Source organism: Artemia franciscana, chromosome 4 (assembly GCF_032884065.1).
Source record: "Artemia franciscana chromosome 4, ASM3288406v1, whole genome shotgun sequence".
Lineage (NCBI taxonomy): Eukaryota > Metazoa > Arthropoda > Branchiopoda > Anostraca > Artemiidae > Artemia > Artemia franciscana.
Genome location: NC_088866.1, coordinates 16,017,313 through 16,039,613, shown reverse-complemented (window position 1 = coordinate 16,039,613; position 22,301 = coordinate 16,017,313). Strand labels below are relative to the sequence as shown.

At 33.2% G+C, this 22,301-nt stretch overlaps 1 protein-coding gene and 1 long non-coding RNA gene across 5 annotated transcripts in view; one reads left to right on the top strand and one right to left on the bottom strand.

Moving 5' to 3' along the window:
* Positions 1–911, top strand: part of LOC136026055 (uncharacterized) — a 31,570-nt gene extending 30,659 nt beyond the window's left edge. Inside the window, exon 2 of the long non-coding RNA XR_010617194.1 lies at positions 61–911. This is a non-coding gene — a long non-coding RNA (uncharacterized LOC136026055). The remainder of the gene's footprint in view (positions 1–60) is intronic.
* The window catches only part of LOC136026053 (nucleoprotein TPR-like), a 118,428-nt gene that overhangs the window by 15,226 nt on the left and 80,901 nt on the right, over positions 1–22,301 (bottom strand). For all 4 annotated transcript variants that reach the window (XM_065702232.1, XM_065702234.1, XM_065702235.1 and 1 more), the window contains 5 exons: positions 18,960–19,094; positions 15,541–15,732; positions 9,642–9,963; positions 8,268–8,482; positions 3,250–3,388 (listed from right to left, as the gene is read on the bottom strand). In XM_065702232.1, the coding sequence (XP_065558304.1) occupies positions 3,250–3,388; positions 8,268–8,482; positions 9,642–9,963; positions 15,541–15,732; positions 18,960–19,094 (1,003 nt within the window). The remainder of the gene's footprint in view (positions 1–3,249; positions 3,389–8,267; positions 8,483–9,641; positions 9,964–15,540; positions 15,733–18,959; positions 19,095–22,301) is intronic.

The window sequence follows — 22,301 nt, the reverse complement described above, 5'->3', positions numbered from 1 at the left end:
TCTGTGTGTGGATCTGTGGATCTGTGGATCAGGTGACGTCACCTGAAAAAACTGGATCAGGTGACGTCAAAACTGAAAAAACTAAAAAAAGGCAAAAACTACAAAAAAAACTAAAAACTAATAAAAAAAAAAAAAAAATAAAAAAGCTAAAAAATTAAAAAAACTAAAAAAAGGCAAAAACTACAAAAAAAACTAAAAACTAATAAAAAAGCTAAAAAACTAAAAAAACTAAAAAAAGGCAAAAACTACAAAAAAAACTAAAAACTAATAAAAAAAATAAAAAAATCTAAAAAACTAAAAAAACTAAAAAAAGGTAAAAAACTAAAAAAACTAACTACAAAAAAAACTAAAAACTAATAAAAAAAATAAAAAAGCTAAAAAACTAAAAAAACTAAAAAAAGGCAAAAACTACAAAAAAAACTAAAAACTAATAAAAAAGCTAAAAAACTAAAAAAAAACTAAAAAAAGGCAAAAACTACAAAAAAAACTAAAAACTAATAAAAAAAATAAAAAATCTAAAAAACTAAAAAAACTAAAAAAACTAAAAAAAGGTAAAAAACTAAAAAACTAAAAAATAAAAAAAACTAAAAAAAAAGGAAAAAACTGAAAAATAAGCTAAAATAAAGGTAAAAACCAATAAAAAACTAAAAAAAAACTGAAAAACTAAAAAAAGGCAAAAACTACAAAAAAAACTAAAAACTAATAAAAAAAGTAAAAAAGCTAAAAAACTAAAAAAACTAAAAAAACTAAAAAAAGGAAAAAACTGAAAAATAAGCTAAAATAAAGATAAAAACCAATAAAAAACTAAAAAGAAAAAAAGGAAAAAACTAAAAAAAATTTTCATCTAAAAAACTAAAAAAAACTAAAAAAGGTAAAAACTAAAAGAACTAAAAAAGAAAAAAATAAATGACGACACTCAAAGAGAAAGCGACCAGGACAAAAGGAATGTTCGATTAGCAATCAACAAAGCACCGGGACACAGGGAGTATAAATGATGACCAGGACATAAGTAAAAAAAAAACTAACAAAACTAAAAAGAAGGTAAAAACTACAAAAAAACTAAAAAGAAAAAAAAAACAAAAACTAATAAAAAAACTAAAAAATCTAAAAATCTAAATAAACTAAAAAAGAAAAAAAAAGGAAAAAAATAAAGGAGAAAAACGAAACTAAAAAACGAATGTATATAGAGACCGGGACACCGGGATACAAATGACGACCGGGACAGGGAATGGTCGATTAGCAATCACCATCAACAAAGCTCAAGGGCAATCATTAGAATCATGAGGTATAGATCTGAACACAGATTGTTTTCCCATGGACCATTATATGTTGCATGTTCAAGAGTCGGTAAACCTGACAATCTATTTGGATCAGGTGACGTCACCTGAAAAAACTGGATCAGGTGACGTCAAAACTGAAAAAACTAAAAAAAGGCAAAAACTACAAAAAAAACTAAAAACTAATAAAAAAATAAAAAAGCTAAAAAACTAAAAAAACTAAAAAAAGGCAAAAACTACAAAAAAAACTAAAAACTAATAAAAAAGCTAAAAAACTAAAAAAAAACTAAAAAAAGGCAAAAACTACAAAAAAAAACTAAAAACTAATAAAAAAAAATAAAAAGGCTAAAAAACTAAAAAAAGGTAAAAAACTAAAAAAAACTAACTACAAAAAAAACTAAAAACTAATAAAAAAAATAAAAAAGCTAAAAAACTAAAAAAACTAAAAAAAGGCAAAAACTACAAAAAAAACTAAAAACTAATAAAAAAGCTAAAAAACTAAAAAAAAATAAAAAAAGGCAAAAACTACAAAAAAACTAAAAACTAATAAAAAAAAATAAAAAAGCTAAAAAACTAAAAAAACTAAAAAAAGGTAAAAAACTAAAAAAACTAAAAACTAAAAAAAACTAAAAAAAAAGGAAAAAACTGAAAAATAAGCTAAAATAAAGGTAAAAACCAATAAAAAACTAAAAAAAAAACTGAAAAAACTAAAAAAAGGCAAAAACTACAAAAAAAACTAAAAACTAATAAAAAAAAGTAAAAAAGCTAAAAAACTAAAAAAACTAAAAAAACTAAAAAAAAGGTAAAAAACTAAAAAAAAATAAAAAATAAAAAAAAAAAGGAAAAAACTGAAAAATAAGCTAAAATAAAGGTAAAAACCAATAAAAAACTAAAAAAAAAGGAAAAAACTAAAAAAAACTAAAAAAGGTAAAAACTAAAAGAACTAAAAAAGAAAAAAATAAATGACGACACTCAAAGAGAAAGCGACCAGGACAAAAGGAATGTTCGATTAGCAATCAACAAAGCACCGGGACACAGGGAGTATAAATGACGACCAGGACATAAGTAAAAAAAAAAACTAACAAAACTAAAAAGAAGGTAAAAACTACAAAAAAACTAAAAAGAAAAAAAAAACTAAAAACTAATAAAAAAACCAAAAAATCTAAAAATCTAAATAAACTAAAAAAGAAAAAAATAAAGGAGAAAAACAAAACTAAAAAACGAATGTATATACAGACCGGGACACCGGGATACAAATGACGACCGGGACACAGGGAATATAAATGACGACCGGGACACAGGGACACAACTACAACGGGGATACCGGGGGAAACAGGGGGATATAAATGACGACCGGGACACCGGGGCAGGGAATGGTCGATTAGCAATCACCATCAACAAAGCTCAAGGGCAATCATTAGAATCATGAGGTATAGATCTGAATACAGATTGTTTTCCCATGGACCATTATATGTTGCATGTTCAAGAGTCGGTAAACCTGACAATCTATTTATATGCAAAGACAATGGGACAGCAAAGAATGTTGTATATTCGCAAGTTTTACGTAGTTAAAATCATATATATATATATATATATATATATATATATATATATATATATATATATATATATATATATATATATATATATATATATATATATATATATATATATATATATATATATATATATATATATATATATATATATATATATATATATATATATATATATATATATATATATATATATATATATATATATATCTATATTCACAGGTGGGACATAGGGACACAACTACAATGGCGCGTAACTATTATGGCGCGTAACGACTTACGCGCGCGGGGGGGCTTGGGCTAGTATATATATATATATATATTTAGAGCACTATATTTATTTTTCATTTATTTTGTTCTTCTAAAATATTTAAGTTTTGTGACACAATGCTTTTTGGATTGCTACAGGAAATTACCTTTCTTGGGAATGGTTTCATCAACTGTTTCTTCTTTGACAGGTACGGCTGTAGCCGAAGGTTCTTCCTTCTTCACCTCATCCAGCTGTTTACGGATTTCCTCATACATGTTTTTATATTTGCGACCAATAGCTTTGAGCTGAAATGAAATAAACACAGATTGATCAGACATCGTTCTACAGTTTTTGTCGACATTGCTTTTCATTGCTTAGCAACGAAAAAAAAAGAGCAAGTCGACATTAAACAGAAAAGTGATGAAAAATACTGTATGATGTTTAACAAATCTGGGCTCCCCCCGGGAGGGGGGTCAAAAAGGTGAGTATGCGAAGTGAAAAATCTATAAACAGAATCTAAAAATGTTAAAACAAATTTGCAGGATATTACAAACGAAATTTATGTCACAAGGGGGACCCCATGCAGATCAGAGGGTACGACAGCTAGATATTATCCCCCCACCCCAAAAAAAAAATCACATTCTATCATCTAGTTTGGGACAATTTAAAACTAGATGGCGATATTTCTTTTATAGAATAGTGGCGCCAGTTAAAGAGGAGGTTGGAGGACTTGCTCCCCCCCCCCGAAATTTTCGAAAAATATTTTTCGGGTTTTTCTTATTATTTAAAATTGGTTTCTGGTACTACTGCTAAAAATTAAAAAAATAAAAAAAAAATAAAACTATCCTCTCCTTTTCCAAGATATGAAAATACATTTTGCCCCCTCCCCCCGATTTCTGTAAATTGACGCCAGTAATACAGAAATTATGAACTTTTGAAATCTCACTCCAAAAAGGAACATACATCATGAACTTATATATTACCTTATATACAATTGCTAATACGAGTGGTTTTAACTAGGCTGAATTTTTAGGGGATTTCCCGTTTTTTTCGAAAATAAATGGGTTCTCCAAAATCTCCAATGTTAACAAAAACAAAAATTGGTGTTTCCTGTTAATGTTTGTGCATTTTAAAAAGTTAATTATTGTAGAAATTTAGAGACCTCACTTTTCTTCCAGGAAAAATCAGGGATAGTGCAAGCACTGTTAAATGCATTGAATTCCATTCATCAAATTTCCGTCAGCTCTTGTTTTAGAAGATTACACCACAAGAAATGTTAGTAGGGTAAGGGAAATAGTGTTGAATGTATGCGATTTTTTTTCTGCTGCGTTGTTAAATTATTCATTGCCGTGTTACGAATCAATAATTCTATTATTTTGTTTGTTGTCATGATCATGTGACTTTATTTTCGATATCTATGCATCTGTCTATTGATAGAATATGCTTAAAACCAACAGGAGCATGTCAATATAAAAAAAAAAAACCTGAATAAAACTATATTTTTTATATATAAAAAAAAAAAAAATCCAGAGTAAGTCTGGACAGCAGCAACAAAACTCAACTATTTGATTTTTATAATATTTGACTCAAAATGCGAATTCGTCAATTCTTTTTTTTAACCTCGTGATAGTTGTTTGTCACAAAATATCATCAAGTGTATTATTTTATCCCTTTCCCCCTCTCTTGTTTTTTTTATCAATTGTAAGATGTTCATTTTCGTTCTTAGTTTCGTAATTTTTAATGTTATATTTCACTAATTCGGGTCAGATTTTTATTGGCCATTTATATGCTTAATTGATTTTTATTTTTGTCTTGGTTGTTTCTTGTTTTGCATTCTTTACTTCGACATATGAAGCGAATTTGGTTCTGTTAGAGCTTCAGATAGGTCTAACCTTTTGAAAATAAATACTATTTTACCTTATCAAAATCCCAATGACAATAGCAAACAGTAACAGCCTGATCAGCAACAGAAAAAAATCAGAGTAAGTCTGGGCGGCAACAACAGAATCCAAACAGCAATACTAAACAACAACAAGCCAAATAGCAACAGCGAAAATTCAGTAATTCTTCAGTAACATTAGAAATTCAGAGTAAGAGGACAGCAACAACAACATCCAAAGAGGAATAGCAACAGTAACAACAGAAACAGCGAGAGCAAAAATTCAGTTAGTCCACAGCAAAATCACAAACAGCAGCAGCAAAAATTCAGTTAGTCTTCAGCAACATCAGAAATCCAGAGTAAGTCTGGACAGCAACAAAAAATTCAAACAGCAATAGCAAACAGCCACAGCAAAAATTCAGTTAGTCTTCAGCAACAAGAGAAATCCAGAGTAATTCTGAACAGTGAAATCCAGAGAAAGTCTGGACAGCAACAAAAAATTCAAACAGCAATAGCAAACAGCCACAGCAAAATTTCAGTTAGTCTTCAGCAACATCAGAAATCCAGAGTAAGTCTGAACAGCAACAAGATATCCAAACAGCAAAAGTAAAAAGCAACAACCCAAACAGCAACAGCAAAAATTCAGCAAGTCTTCAAAAACATTAAAAATTCAGAGTAAGAGGACAGTAACAACAACATCCAAACAGCAATAGCAAACAGCAAAATCACAAACAGCAGCAGCGAAAATTCAGTTAGTCTTCAGCAACATCAGAAATCCAGAGTAAGTCTGGACAGCAACAAAAAATCCAAACAGCAATAGCAAACAGCCATAGCAAAAATTCAGTTAGTCTTCAGCAACAAGAGAAATCCAAAGTAATTCTGAACAGTAACAAAAAAATCCAATTAAAAATAGCAAACAATGATAGCGAAAATTCAGTTAGTCAGCAGCAACATCAGAAATCCAGAGTAAGTCTGAACAGCAACAAAAAATCCAATTAAAAATAGCAAACAATGACAGCGAAAATTCAGTTAGTCTGCAGCAACATCAGAAATCCAGAGTAAGTCTGGACAGCAACAAAAAATCCAAACAGCAATAGCAAACAGCCATAGCAAAAATTCAGTTAGTCTTCAGCAACAAGAGAAATCCAAAGTAATTCTGAACAGTAACAAAAAACCCAATTAAAAATAGCAAACAATGATAGCGAAAATTCAGTTAGTCTGCAGCAACATCAGAAATCCAGAGTAAGTCTGAACAGCAACAAAAAATCCAATTAAAAATAGCAAACAATGACAGCGAAAATTCAGTTAGTCTGCAGCAACATCAGAAATCCAGAGTAAGTCTGGACAGCAACAACATATTCAAACAGCTATAGCAAACAGCAACAACCCAACCATCAACAGCAAAAATTCCAGTACTATTTCAAGGTCAGCACAATAGGATACACAGGAAACGTGAATCAATCAAGACAAAAGTTAAATGACTAATAATATATGACGAAAAGCAATGACAAAAACAAATAAAAGGACGAATAACACAAAGAAATTGTGGCATCTTTCTGATGCCGAAGTGAAATACTCTTGAATTAGGTAAGAAATTCTTGCATTCTTTCTAGTTAGTCTAGAATCTAACTGTCATTAGAAATTTACCACTTCCAAGGGTTTCGTTGCCAAGTTATGCTACCAGAAATTACAACAAAGAACGTAAAAATGGAAATTGAAAGCAGAGGTTTTTACTTTCCACGGATTATACTGTATAATCAGGGAGTATTGTATGATGCTGTTTCGAAGAAGACAAAAATTACTTCAGTGTTTTCCGACAAAAATTATTTGGAGTTGAGTTGCATTTTCTCCTCTCCCTATGTTATTTTCTAACATTTGTTATTTTTTTTAAACAGTTTATTTTGAACTTCCTATTAATAAAAGCTTAAGTTTTCGGGTATTTTCAAAATGCAAATTAAGTACATATCCCAGGGATTAGCTCAATTAATCGAATAATTGTATGATAGCAATTAATTCTGGGCTTTTCAATTAAATATCAGTCAAATCGTAACTGGTTTTATAATACATAAAACAACTATAATCGAATCGTAAGTGTTAAGTTCTTGCAATTAATCTACTAAATACGCCAGACGAACGAAATAAATTAACCAAAAGATGTGATTCTGACATTGATTTAGGACATCAAACTTCCACTATTGTTTATTTGCATCCTCAATTAACCATAAGACTAAGCCCATTCTTTAGCGTTTTAAAATAATTCATATTATTAAGATACATAAGTTAACTGACGACGTTAGACATCAGGGAAAAGAGGTCAAATAAAAATGAGTTTGTTAACTGAGACCAGTAATGTGACAAATAACCCAATGAAATCTCATCTGGATATTCATAAGCATTTTACTATTCAGGAAAATATGCTTATCTCCAACAGATGGATTTAATTTAACAATTGGTTTCATTCTTTGCCTACAGAGCGTGCACTTCTTTGTTGGACATGCTTCAAATTTACAAAAACATCTTCAAAAGATCAGTAAATTACTTTTACACTGTTAGATAATAAAAAGCCATGCCTTTTCGAAAGAAGGCGATCTCAATTTTCAGAAAGTTATAAAACCTTCAAATTTCCCCCTTAAAACTACATCCCGAAAACAATAGAAAAATAAAGTCCATTAAACGTCATTAATGCTACTGAAAATGGGATTCATTAATTTCAACGACAGGTATCATGAAAACACGAAAAAAGCGAATACAACCGTTTATTGAAAAGCGAAAGACTAAAAGTCTGAAAAAAGACTTGATCCAACAGATTTTTGAACGTTGTGCTTGTGTTACCTTCTCCTCGTATTCACATTTGGCCTTATGTAGTGCTTGTCCTCGGAGTTCCACCTGACTATAATGGACTCGTTAGTTTCTTCAGCTTTCGAACCTGAACAGGTTTGAAATTCCTTATTGATAGGAAAAATCGGTGTCAACCAGAGGCGCGCCGCCGTTCTACCTTAAGTGCAGCTAGTCACAGCCGAAAAGAGAACTGGTGCGGCATCGGGGTCTAGCTCAAAGAATTCACGATGAAAATCGCTACCCGGAAAGGCTCTCAAACAGATCTTAAGGGAAGAGGTGAGGTATAATAGGACATATAAGTACATATAAGTTACTGAGTACATGCAAATTATGCATACACATTACGGGATATATATAAATTATCCATGCATATCACCATCTATATGCACATTACACATGTAAATTGTCGAGTATGTGCAAATTGTACACGTAAATTACCGAGTAAATATCGAGTGAAGTGGATTTACCTGAGAAGAGGTGTTGTTCGCCTTTGCAAGCTCCTGAGTTTTCTTTTCAAAGTCTGCTTTGAGGATTGTGAGCTCTTGAGACGTGGTTCCTAAATTGTCTCTAACGGAATTCAGCTCTTCTTGCAGTGCTTTGAGGATTGTGAGCTCTTGAGACGTGGTTCCTAAATTGTCTCTAATGAAATTCAGCTCTTCTTGCAGTGCTCTCCTGGATTTGTCTGTAAAAAGAAAAGGGATGCAGGGATTTGGATTTTTTTTTTTTATGATGTACTAAAACTTTCAAAGGTTTTTGCGTGAAAATATATCTATGTTAGGAGGAGTTGCTAGCTTAGTTTTGGTACTACTTCAACATGTAATAAATCTAAAGCCGTATCCAGGGAGGGGAGGGGGGTTAAAGGTTTGATCCCCCCCCCCCAAAAAAAAAACCCTGGATACAACCCTTAATAGAACCATTAAGTACTTTAACCTGGAAATGATGAATTTGGTATTTCACAATTATCAGGCTGTAATACAGCCATTAAAGCCTTTTCTTGAAAGATATATTTTTGCAATTATTAGTTATTTACTAGTTTTAGGAGTTGTTTCACGATACAATATATTCAGTAAAGCTGTTTGATAGAAAAACAAGTGATATTCTTGTATTTAGATTTAAACCAGTTGTAGTTATGAATCACCTCGAATTCAAACTTGGGCTTATTAATGGTAGTAACAGGCGTGAGACGCCTACCTTAAATTACTAAATTTTCTTGTTATACAAGCATACTTTTGTCTAATAAAAAGACAGATAAAGATAGAGAGATAGAGAGAAAGAGAGAGAAAGAAAGAGAGAGAGAGAGAGAGAGAGAGAGAGAGAGAGAGAGAGAGAGAGAGAGAGAGAGAGAGAGAGAGAGAGAGAGAGAGAGAGAGATGAAAAAATAGATTCTTATTGATTATAATCTTTTGTAAAAAAAAAACAAGTTTTCAAACCAATATATGAATTTGCATTAAAGTTCGGGAAAAGAGAACACTTAAAAACACACGGAAGATTCATAACATATACGAATTATACTTGAGGTTTTGCTCACAGAGAAAAAAAAAGAGGGGCAAAAAGACAGAAATAGATAGAGGGAAGGGCGGGGGGAGAGTGAAAGAGAGAGAAGGAAAGAAATAAAAAAATATATTTTTTTGTTAATTGTTATTTTCTGGCAAAGAAATAAGTGTTCAAAGCAAAATAAAATTCATATTAGAATTCAAAAAAGGTAAAGACTTAAGAACACACGTAGGCTTCCTACCAAATATGAGGTATATTCGATGTTTTGTTCTCTCTGTGCCGCTACTGTGTACCAGAAAAATAATAAAGCGATAAGATTATTACAAAATAGAGGAGAAAAGAAATACCTGATTCTTCCATCTTGGACTTCATTTGCTCATTTCTGGCATTCAACTGTTCAACTGTGATTTTCGACTGATCAAAATTCTTCTGAGCAGATTCAAAATGCTTTAACGCATTATCTAGGGAATTCTTAATACGGGCTACTTCCGCCTCTTTGGATTTTAGGCTCTTTTCAAGCGACTCTTTTTCGGCTTGAAATTTAGCTCTTTCAGTTACTCCGCGGGAAAACACGGCTGATTGAGTTTTGACTCGCGCTATTTCAGTTCGGAGTACAGTCGCTTCCACAGAAATTGAATCAAACTGTTCATTCAGCTTTCTATTCTTCTCCTAAGCAATAGAAATAAATTAGCAGTCATATTGGGGCAATGGGGCATGGGGTAGTTGGGGCAGTCACTTCGTTGCTGTCACGCCTATTCAACATTTAAAAGCTTCTGGAATAATTGCCAAAATAGTTCGTAAAGCTGTTCTCAAAAGGAAGGAACAGCAGGGCAATGAATATCGGTAGAATAAAGTTCACCTTTTTTTGTTGATAGAATAGCTTAGCCTTTTGAGAATAGCTTAGCAAAATAGTTTTCGACAATTATCTCAGAAGTATAAAATGTCAACCTTTAGACATGGGAGCGAAAAAATATAGGCAACGGGAGGTAATCTGAAAAGACCCACTCCTTGGTGAAATTCATTCGTAGAAAAAAATGGTAAAAGTACAATGTTTTTATAGGCAACCCTCCCCTCCGAAAACTACAGTTTATTTACTCAATAAATAAGTTGATTTTATGACAAATAAGTTGCAAATTGATATCATGTCATTTTATTTTGTACAGTTTCAGATTGGAACCTTTTTTATGTTTAAAATTTTCAAGAGCCAACCCAGCGAGACCACAAAAAAAACAATAAAGAAGCATCCCACATGCATTGTCCTGACCGAGTGGATTGGTGCGCAGGGTTCAGGATCCTGTGTCTGATAGGACGCGGGTTCGAATCCCAGTGTATCCAATTGTTCAGTTTGGGACGGGGTCAGTGGCGTGATTCTGTAAGCTTAGTCAGAGTCGACCCAGCTCTATATGGGTACCTGGAGAAATCTGGGGAAGGTAAACAGGAAGGGTGTGCGAAAGCACAGGATGGTTGGCCCCCAACCCCCCATTGCACTTCCTGGCTGAAGGGCCAAGAAATGGAGATCAGCACCACCGGTAGGAACTGCAGAGTCTAGTGCCATATCCTTTACCTTTTTCCCACATTCATTGTGGTGAGCCAAATGTAGAGGTAAAAATAAATCCAGAATTGGTTTATTTATTTGCTCAAATACAGAGAAGGGGCTTGAACACAGGTCATCATGAAGTTAGTCAAAATGGCTATTGAAAGAATTATAGAGTAGTCGATTACGTCGTTTGGTAATTGAGCCGCATTTTTGTCCCCTTTCCCCGACCAATCTCTCAGTTTCCACATTTTTCTTATAAGGAACCTGCACCAAGGAATTACTATTACTACTTCTAACAACTCATGCAGCACCAAGCTGCTTGAGACCAACACAGCTACACACACTCCTCCCCCATCCAAATCTATTCAGAGGCTCCCTCTTTACATCATCCCAAGAAGTTCCTATTTCCCTTAAATCTTTCCTTACAACATTCTCCAACTCCATTCGGGGACGACCTGCTTTTCGTTTGGCTTATGCTGGTTGGCCGACAAGGACGATCTTCGGCAATCTGTCATTACTCATTCGCAGAACGTGTCCTAGTCATGGATCTGAGATTAAAGCAAAAAGAAGAGGAATGCTGCCTTTTTTTACCAACCAGTATTAATGGGATCACTCTTCTATAGAAATGATAAGCTGTAGCGAAACTTCGGCAAAACTGATCTTTCTGAGTCGAAACTTCGAAAAAAAAAATGTATAATCTCAATGCATTTTCGGGCCCAGGTCCAGCATTAGCCAAAAAAGATCAATATCATCGTACCAACATATGGTTATCCAGGTTATCTTCTTCCAATTGCTTGATTATTTAGAAACGCTGATGCATAATCTTCATGCATGGTTCATGCATGGTCAGAAATGGTTGGTCTTTCTTCTTCTTGTTTGATAATTTGGAAACGTTAATGTATAATCTCTATGCAGTTCCAGGCCCCATGGCGACTGAAATTGAATTCAAGGTCCCGTATTACCAAAAACAGATCAACTCTACTGTGAGGGCTATCTAGGTAAAGTTTTCAATTTTATCTTCTTTTTGATTTTACGAGGTTCATGCATAATCTCCATGCAATTCTGGGCCCTGTGGCAGTTGAGATCAAACTCTGGGTTTGTGTTATCAACTCCACTGTGCCACAAGAGGGTTTCCAAGGTCAGATAAAAGGTATATATTTTGCCATCTAGCTATCTAACTTGCGCTATCCAGAAAACTCTCTGCAGGTTATTTGCCTCCACTCAGAGTTGAAATGAGCAAAGGATTCAAATAACAACTGGATAAAGATTGAACAAGAAACAAATAGGGAGGATCACAAAGGTGGCATTTTCCAGACAATGAAAGAAAATAACAACAGAAAAATATACAAAAATAACAAGAAACAACAAAACTTTCATCTCCGATTACAAACTTGGATCTTAACTGGGTGTATCTTAAATTACAGTGACGTTTGCCGAATGTTTGGTTTTTCATGTTTTGCATATATGCTATTATGAGAGCCAAATTTAGGTTTTTCTGTCAGGGGGAGGGGGATGTAGACTTTGCTACCCCCTGCTGCTCCATCGATACTATAAATATTAAAATTTTTGCTTATAAATATTACAATTTTCGCTTGTTTTGCCACCTCTCGGACATGTGCCAGGGGCATTTGCCCCCTTTGGCTCGCCAAGAACCTGGACCCGTTATGAAGTTATCTTGTTAGTTTATTTCCTTTTTCTGGTTATTTATTTACTTAGCCCATTCTTCTTCTGTTTTATGACCGACTATAAGCAAAATTCATTTATTCATTCATTACAACTACAACAACGGATTTAAAATACAAAAAAAGAAAACAATTACACATATGAAACGCACGATATAAAAGGCATGGTAAAAATACACTGACATGGTTGAGCAAGATTCCTTCCCGTTTTCTCGAGGATGTTATTATTCATCAATTTAGGATGTTTTTTCGTTATGCAATTTAGTGTAGTTTGTAGATCAGAGGCTTATTAGGCATTTTTAAGCAATATATTATCTTTACTATTCCTGACATTTAAAATTATTTTTATCTTTCGCATTTATTATGTCTTTCAACTGGTGTTTTGTTTAAATGAAAAGATATTAAGAAAAGAGAAACTCCGTGATCACCCGTTGGCATTTGGTCACATGAAACACATAAGAAAAATAAAAAATAAAACAAAAGTAAAGTGAGTAAAGAGATGCTGAAAATATTTACATAGTCATGAATGAAGAACTAAGAAACTAAATGTATCAGAGAATGAATATTTTTCCTAATAGACAATAATAACAGGTAAAACAACAAGTCACCCCGACACAAGGTACAGCTCACAGCCCTGGGGATAAACTCCTGACGTTCAATAAAGCCTGAATAAAAAGACCTCTGTAATAAAAACAATAGACATACCAAAAAAAGAATAAGAAAGAAAAGAACATAATGTTGATAGATAATAAAAGAATCAAATCTGTGCAGTTGGAGACTTCAGGGTAAAAGTAATGATGGTAGGGATTTAGGAGCTTAAGTTACACATCTTTTTGATTTTTAAAACAGTATTAACCACTAAAATTGAATTAAGTCCTTAATTTAGCTATCATTTTTTAATGTAGATTCTGAATAAAAACACAATCTGTGTTGAATGTTAGTCACTGAATTCGAATTGCACAATTGTTCCACCCAGAACGTCTTTTCATCGTCAATAGAGGAAGTAAAGAACAGTCTTGTTAGTTGTAAATGGGTATTGTGAACCAACCACGTGAATCTATCAATATTAATAGTTTGACAATTACCTCTTGTTTAACCTATCTTTGCTTTTACTTAGCTCCCTTTCTAAAACAAATTCTTCAACGATGGTAGCCGTATCAGGAGGCCTGAGGATACAGCCATGATACAGGGTTATATCTGTATCATATAATCGATATCGAGTAAACCACAATATCGACTCTTTAAATCCAGTTATTTCTCTCTATACAACGGAGAATTTCAAGTTATGATGCAAATTCTGAAACTATTTTATAGTCCTATTACTATCAAGATGGTTTCATTTCGAACTTATATACAAATAATCATGAAATGTCCTTTCCCTCATCTTCATTAAGTTTTCAAAGCTTTTACAAATGCCCCATTCCACAACTTAACAAAAAAACAAATTTTTCTAAAAGTGTTTATAAAGAAAAGTAAAGAGCGACATTAAAACCTAAAATGATCAGGAATAGAGTTATGCAGCAATTTGAAACAAAGAGAATGAACAAATAAAACCTAAAACGAACAGAAATTTATAAAAATAATACAGCTAAACCTTTAAAAATTAATGATTAAATAAAAACCATAATAGACGTAAATTAATGAATAATCAAATCAGACTTAATATACTCAGAAATTACAAAGAATAAAGGCAGGGTTACCAACCCCTCATTGCCCTCAAAATCCGAGATGTTCTCAGAAGAAGCATCTTAACTTTTAATTTCTGATTGAACGAGCCTCATCTTAAGTTCCTAAAACCAACTCATCCATACGTAGTGTCTAGTGTATTGTGTCTGTTACTTAACGGTAGTGTGTCGAACCCAACACTCCTTTCAGCAGGAGTTTTATAAGAAAAGTCAATAAGCATTACGAACAACCGTTAATTATAGATTAATTTCATTAATTTAACTTTGAAAGTTACTCCTCTCTGATTAAGTGTACCTATGCATAAATATTATCCCGAGAATGACTTTTCATCTCTCTATGCTAGATTCTAAACAAGTTTCATCATTTGATTCTTCTTCTTCAAGGTCAGCTTTAATTTCCGTTGCAAAGCAGAATTAGTGAAAAAGTAACTACTACAACCCTGAACAATGCAGCCGTAGTGACTTGAAATACAAAACCCTACATAACCATAAATTAAGCAGCAAGTTTTAGAATTTCTTATCTAAAAATCTTACATTTTTTTGCAATTTAAAATGATTTTCAAAAACAATCCTGTGCGCAATCTTCAACCCAGTTGAAAGCAAAAACTTTTACTAACGGGGGCAATTTTTGTTCCAAAATGCGACACTTGATGACTTTTACGCCTAACAATAAAAAAAAAAGAAACTTTATTTCTAGAAAAATTTGTACTTGATGGATACGCAAGAAGATGGCCGAGTCTAAAAGAATTTTAAGCAATGACTCATTTGAGTCGGCATGAACCCATGTGAAGGTCATGCCTATTTCCTTACCCAACACCCAAATTATTTAGTTTTGTTTGTTACAACCCATATTTTCCAATTTATTTGTGGAGAGGGGAGATTTGACGTACACCCCACCCGTCTGTGTAGTCTTCTGTCTCATTAGCCTTCAAAACTCTTTGGCTAAAGCTTTAAAAGGATTAGTTTGTTCCCAGGAGCCCTGTTTCAAGTAAGAATGTTTTTAGATACAAATATCGAGTTTTTTCTTATTACCGCATTAGTTCAAAATACTTCTTTGGGTGGGCACTTCAATTGACCTTGCCGGCAGGGACCCCACTACTACCATTCAATTCCACGGAAAGGTCTGATGACGAATCGTTGAAAGCCAACGGTCTAATTTAAGAATAATACCGTTCCGTGAGAAATTTAAAGTCTCTATATATTCCGAAAATAATTGACACGCAATATTATAACACCGTTCCTGTCAGGGCTGTGGGTTCGTAGCAATGGAGCCAGAATCGCATTAACTTTACTATACTTTACTAAATTAGTTACAAAATCATTAAAGCTAATATTAAAATACCTTCAACGAATCCAATTCTTTGGTTGCAGTATCTAACTTGTTTTTGACTTCATCAAATTGACTCTGCAGAATCGTCAGTTCATCACGGAGTCGACGATTGGTATCTTGGAGACAAGTCATAGTTTCGATTTTCCTGAGAAGAGTTTCGCCTTCTGGAGCGCCTAAAGAGGCTCTTTGCGTCGTTCTTTCCTTCTATATTAACAAATAAAAAATTAACAAAAGTAAGCAAAGACTTCAAAATACAAAATACTGGATACACGCACTTACCCTAGAAGGAGTGACGAGGTCATGTCCTCCCCTAAAAAATCAGGGCTAATGATTTTTATTATTTCCGTAAATTCGTAATATAATTTTCGTATTTATGCTTATTTTCTTTACAAAAGCAAGACCTCCCCCCCCCCCAAAAAAAAAAACTATATATGACAATTTGGGGTCGGTTAAAATTCGCATTCGTCCATTCGCAAGTCCATTCAAATGTTGCATTTTCAACAGTATTAAATGGTAATATAGAACCATGGGAGTTGAGGTGTGGATGCATGTTCAGTTTCCTGCTAAGCACAATAGGATATAATTCTTTCTCGACATAAAATACTAGAGAATAAATAAAAAATTAAAAGATAGAAATATTGAATTTTTTTTCTATATTTCATTATAAATTGCCTAAGATTTATGGGATAGCCAAGTTTTATAAAATTCTCTAAAGTTTTTTTTTTTTTTTTTTTTTTTATCACTCGCATATTTTCTGAGCTTTTCACAACCACCCCCTTGCTCTCTCTAAGAAATAAATTTTGCCATATAGGTCTGATCTAGAATATTTTTTGTTTTTGTCAATACATGTGCATTGTTCTGCTACAGTTATTCACACTGGTCATCTACTTTAGAAACCGGGGTACTCTTCTTTATAATATGTCGTAATCTTGACAAATGATGAAGAAATTGATAACTAGCTGAATACTAACAAAGAGAGTTAGGCGGGAGATGGCGGGGAAGGGGAGACAAACTATGTTTTAAGTCTATTATTAAGAGTAGCATCATACGAATGCACTCCTCTACACTGGTCCCAACGGTCATCTACAAAATCTAAATCCGATATCATCTTAGTCTGGAATCACCCTTCAGTAGGGACAGACTTTTACGAAACCTTGTCTTTCTAGAGGTGCCAATTAGGTGGGTAGGGGGGGGGGACCTGCCGTTTTCCTAAATTTGAAAGATCCCTTTTTTAAATATTTTCATTAAACTAACTCGAAAAAAATGCACTCCACTTATATCATTTGCCTATTTTATTTTTTGTATTTTTTATTTTATTTTTGTATATTCATTAAAAAGAAATTGCAAAAATGTCTGAGGGCTACCGGCCCCCCCCCACGCCCTTTTGCTCAAATATCCAATGCTTGAATCACTATGCTCCCTCATTGCCTCTTTGGCAAAGTTTGACTCCTTGCCCCCCGTCCCTAAACTTTCGTGAGATTGAATCTCATGTGTCTGTATACGGAGTAAAAAGCTTCTCCATAATAAGTGAAATGTAACCTCAAAGCTTCAATACATTAGAAATATCTCATCGTCCTATGTAAGCTGCCTTGTCCATCGACCCATTCTGAAAACAGTTCGCTCGTCTACCTTCAACGCTCTGTTCATCAGATGACGTCCAACCAACAGAGAAAAAGATTACTCTTTAAATTTACTAGATTTAAAAAGATTACTATTTAAGAGAAAAAGATTATAATTCCGTTTTAAAATACTGTGGTATATTAAAACATATTTTTTGCTTTTTCTTTCTCCCGTAACATTTGTTCTTTGTAACATACCACCATTTGAATTAATACAGTCATAAAGTAGATGCACATACTTACCCATACAAAGAAATAAATAAATAAAATGTATAAATAAAAATAAAAGTTTAAGATATTTTACTGATTAAGGATAAGCTTTTCAGCCTGCAGACAGACACATGGGTCTCTAATTCACGAAAATGTCGGGAAGAAAGGGGGCAAGGGTCCTTTTCGATTTTTTTAATGAAGTTAGGAAAAAGATATTTTAAAAATCTAGAGTGGGGGGTAAGATTTGTTTTAACCTAAAAGGGAATTAAACAACTTCAGATAACATTTGACGACTCAAATTCCAGAAAACTTGAATCAAACGTTAATACACGATGGAACTCAACTATATTTTGCACTGCATCACTTTTCGGAAAACTCATGGCAACACTGTTACCAACCTGCTCTCTGCAGGTTGGTAACGCTAAAATCAAACAATGCAACCTGACTTACTATTAACTTCTGTAAAGATGGTTATGACGATTTAGTGAGCTAATTCCTAAAGCGTTACCCAGAAAGGAAAGCCAAACGATCCCACCAAAGAGATTGGTTAATTTATAAGAGGGAGAAAAGGCACCAGTGTGGGCAAAAAACATCAATGCGATCTAGCATTTGGCGCCTCTTGGTTATTTTATAGCTTTATAATCGTTTTTCTGTCAGAAATTGAGATTAGGCACTTATTTCTACACTAATTCTATCAGTTACACGAATTAAAAATATCTTTTCTTATTATTAAACTTAAAAAAAAATGCAAATAAAACTCAAAAAGCTAGACGGCAGTGGTGGTATTTTTCCAAGTTTCCACTCTTATAAGTTCCCCATACTTTTTGGATCTCACCTTTGGAAAACTTGATTGTTTATCCTGTGCCTCTGAGTAAAATTGTAACCAAGTAAAAAGAAATTTCAACTGATTAGATTTCCGGAGATTGGCCGGTGCAACTGAAGTAGAAAAAGAGCCGAAAGTCAGGTAGTCACAATTAACAACATTTAGATAAAGGCTAGTCCACAAAAGCTCCATAAATGTAATTTACAGAATCAGAAAGGCTGTCACTACTTCTACTGATAACAAGAAGGTCATCAACATTTTGCAAATAACGAATCAATCGAAAAGCACAAATAGATTCTGAAGCACGAGAATTTTCCGCCAGAAGTCTGTCTGGATTCAAACTCAACTTGGAACCAAGAGAATGTTTCCATAATCTCCTATGCCAATGAAATCATTGTATGCAGAAGAAACCCGTCTTCTGAAGTTCTAGTATGCACTGGTTTCGAACTGGACAGAAAATCATGTTGCCATCAAAAATCAACGAACAAGTATTTTAGCAACAAAATTTGACGATATTTTCCCCTTGAATTAGCTTAAATTTTTTATGCAAATTGTTCATTTATCCATCCTGTCAAGTGTATTACTATTTAAACAGTGCAAAAGTTACATCTTGCAACTCGTACGATTTTGTTGTGTGCAGTTTGTTGACCAATGTGAACGCTAATAACAGTAATCGTGCGTTCTTGAAGTACAATATCGGTAACTACGACACTTTTTGAATGCTATGTCTAAATTTATCATAATTTATGCACTATTATATACACTGGAGGAATATCTACCTTAAGATCTGCTTCAGACGATTCAAGTTGCAATCGTATTTGTTTCAACTGTGCAGTTAACTGAGAGCATTCTGCTTCTGATCTCTCTAAATGAGTCCGCGTCATCTTAGAATCACGACGTAAGAACGATATTACCTGTAAAGGAACATTACTGTAAAAATAACATTATGAAGATTCTTAATCTGTAAAAGAACGTCAATTGCCAGTGTATTTGGTAGGAAAATATAGATAGAAAGAGGGAACTTCCTACTTAATCTCAGTCGAGAGGTAACTCAGTATTGGAATTAAATTGTACGGATAATGTTAGTGGGACTTTAAAACCCTCCTTCACACAAAGAAATCTTCATTTATGAAATTCAACAACGAATGTAATAAGATCCTTTCTTTTTCAAAGCAAACCTAACTGAACAAAAAAAGGTGACAAAAAGAGTCTCACAAGAAAACCCAAGTTTCCAGTGCCACAAAGACTTTCGGTAATGACTCTGCGGAAAATGAATCATCTAAAGGCAACAACCTCGACGCCATTACTTTCATGCTTTTTTTTAGGGGGGGAGGGGACATAAGAAACTTTCATTTTTGTTTATTCTATAATATTTTTCATAGTTAATTTGTTTTGTATCTTATCTAATTAATTTGAACATATTACAATTCTTATACATTTAAAGCATTTTTTTTAGCTTCGGTAAAACATTTTTTTAAAGACATTGATAAACATAGTTAAAACCATATAATGACTTTTGACTGAAGTCAAACCCCGCAAGTGCCACCTCTAAGACTCCGAACCCCCCAGGCCGTCTGAACATTACCTATTACATAGAAACGCATACATATTTTTCACAAAAATCTCAGTTAGTTCTCCTCCCTTTCCAATCATGAAGGGATTTTTCATTCGCCTTCTACTAACGATGTTGGTCAAGTGACTAAAAAATGGACAACCAATTATTGTGCCCCTACAAAGGGTAAGAGAATTACAACCCCAAAAAGGCAAACATTTATTGTTCACTGATTTTTACAATACTTGGCCAAAGTCACTAAAACACGCAGCACGGATTTAGCATGGGATATTTCATTTTCTTCATCATCTATTTTAAATAGCTTTTTTCTACCAGTGCTGCAAATAATCATTACTTGAAAAACTTCGAAGTTCTGTATTTTTAGTTTAAATCATAGACATACACAGGTCCTATTTTGAAGGCAGAAGAGGGTATAATCCTCCCCTCCTCTGATTGCGAGATTTCAACTATGTTTCCTATAATTTCTCTCTCTCTTTTTTTTTTTTTTGTTTCACCGGTTTACGTGGGTGACTCATTTTTGTAAGCGGGGTACATTATTAATTAAGCGTGTGTTAGAAAAGGCAGCCATATAGCCCAATCTTTTTAGAACCCAACTGTTTTTCCAGCATTTCCGTGTAAAATTTTAAATCAATAAAAAGAACGAGAAATTAAATTTAACCTGGTTGGTTCTCCTGTATGGAATTTTAAGCCAACAAAAAGAACATAAAGTTTAATCCCAACAGATTGTTACTCTTGTGTGAAATTTTAAGCTAATTAAAAGAACATAAAATTGAACTCCACCTTATTGGTTCTTCTGTATGGAATTTTAATCCAAGAAAACAATAAGTTAAATTCAAACTCGTTAGTTCCCCTGTTTGATATTTTAAGCCAATAAAAAGAGCGATAAGTTAAAATATACCTGATTGGTTTTCTTGTGTGAAATTTTAAGAAAATAAAAAACGGCAAATTAAATTCCACCTGATTGGTACTCTCGGGTGGAACTTTAAGCAAATAAAGAGATCGAAGAGTTCTTGTGTCACCTAGTCTTTTTTACAGATAGTCTCTCTATTTTGCTGTTGCAAAAACTATTTGCTTATATTGTGTTTATTTCCATCACCAAAAATTCGAGCAAACCTCACAAAGCCATTCTCCCATAAAACCGTAAAAAGGCCAAAGTATTTCAATTTTTTATGGGTTCAAATTTGTCCATTTATTAGACAATGAAAACATACACATAAGGCTGGATATTTAGATATAAAATTTACTCGTTCTTTGTTTGTCTTACTTTTTCTGCTCCTGTTATACTTAAAATTTAAGAGAAGTTTCAAATTGGATCTTTAGAATGATTATAAACTTTCCAAGAATCCCAGATTGAATCCAAGATCAAGATACATATTGCAATTACCTAAACCGAAATTTTAACAAATCAAACATGTAGTAAATTTTTACCTCACTAACGAAATTCATGTATTTTTAGCATGGCAAATTAGGCAAATTAATGTAAAGTAGGCAAGAGGTGGTTATCAGCTATATAAAGGTCAAATTTGCTATATAAGATGAACTCTACCCTAACAGTTGAGATGAAGCGAGAAAACTCAGAAATGCATTATTAGCTCGCTGCTAGCATTATTACTAGGTTCGACATAAGTTATCATAATTGATGGGAAACAATTACATTATGGTATTGAATAAGCATACTTATTGTGCTCTATTTGACGTAGCAATAGTATGAGGTACGGTACTTTAAGCAGAGCCCTACCCCAGACTCTTTTCTTCCTCGGTGGCTTAAGATCATGAAGAAGGTTCAACGGCGATCCCCTAATGCTGCCATCTACTATAAGCAAAGTCACAGATGGGCTTATAGTTAAATAAGTTATAGATGTAACGTTTCCTTTTCCAACGATACATTTTTCAGCTTCAAGGCATTTTCTCGACTGCGCAATTATAGCTTACGATAAAGTGACGCTTAACATCAGTTGGCCAGAGTCCTAGAAACAATACATTGATTGCCTCGAATACATTTATAAGAAGATAATATCATATATGACTTGTAAGCTTAGTCGAGTAACGTGTCGTTCTATTAACATAGGAGATTATGGGTCTCACGTTTGATTCATACATCAGACATAAATTTCCTAAAATCAATGGAAAACTCCTTAAGAGCAAAAAGGGGTAGTTTGAAAAGAAAACGTGTCACCATCTATAACTGTAGTTAACAATAACGAATATTATGACTGTGATTATGTAGATGGCAGCATGGGGAGGAATCGCCATTAAACCTAGTTCATGATTTTAGGTCACTAAGGAAAAAAAGAATAGGGGATAGGGCTCTGCTTAAAGTGCCATGGCTCATACTACTCGTAGTGTCAATATTAAAATGGATTCCTTACGTAGAAAATCTTGCAAATCCGTAGAGCCTTTGAAACTTGCCAAAAATGTTGTTAGTTTATCATTACTACTAATATCCCTAACAGCTAAACACAGCATCTGACAAAAAAAGTGACTTGTTAAGGCGATTTTTTCCGAAAAAAAAAACAAACTCAGCACATTACAAAACATTAGCCAATAG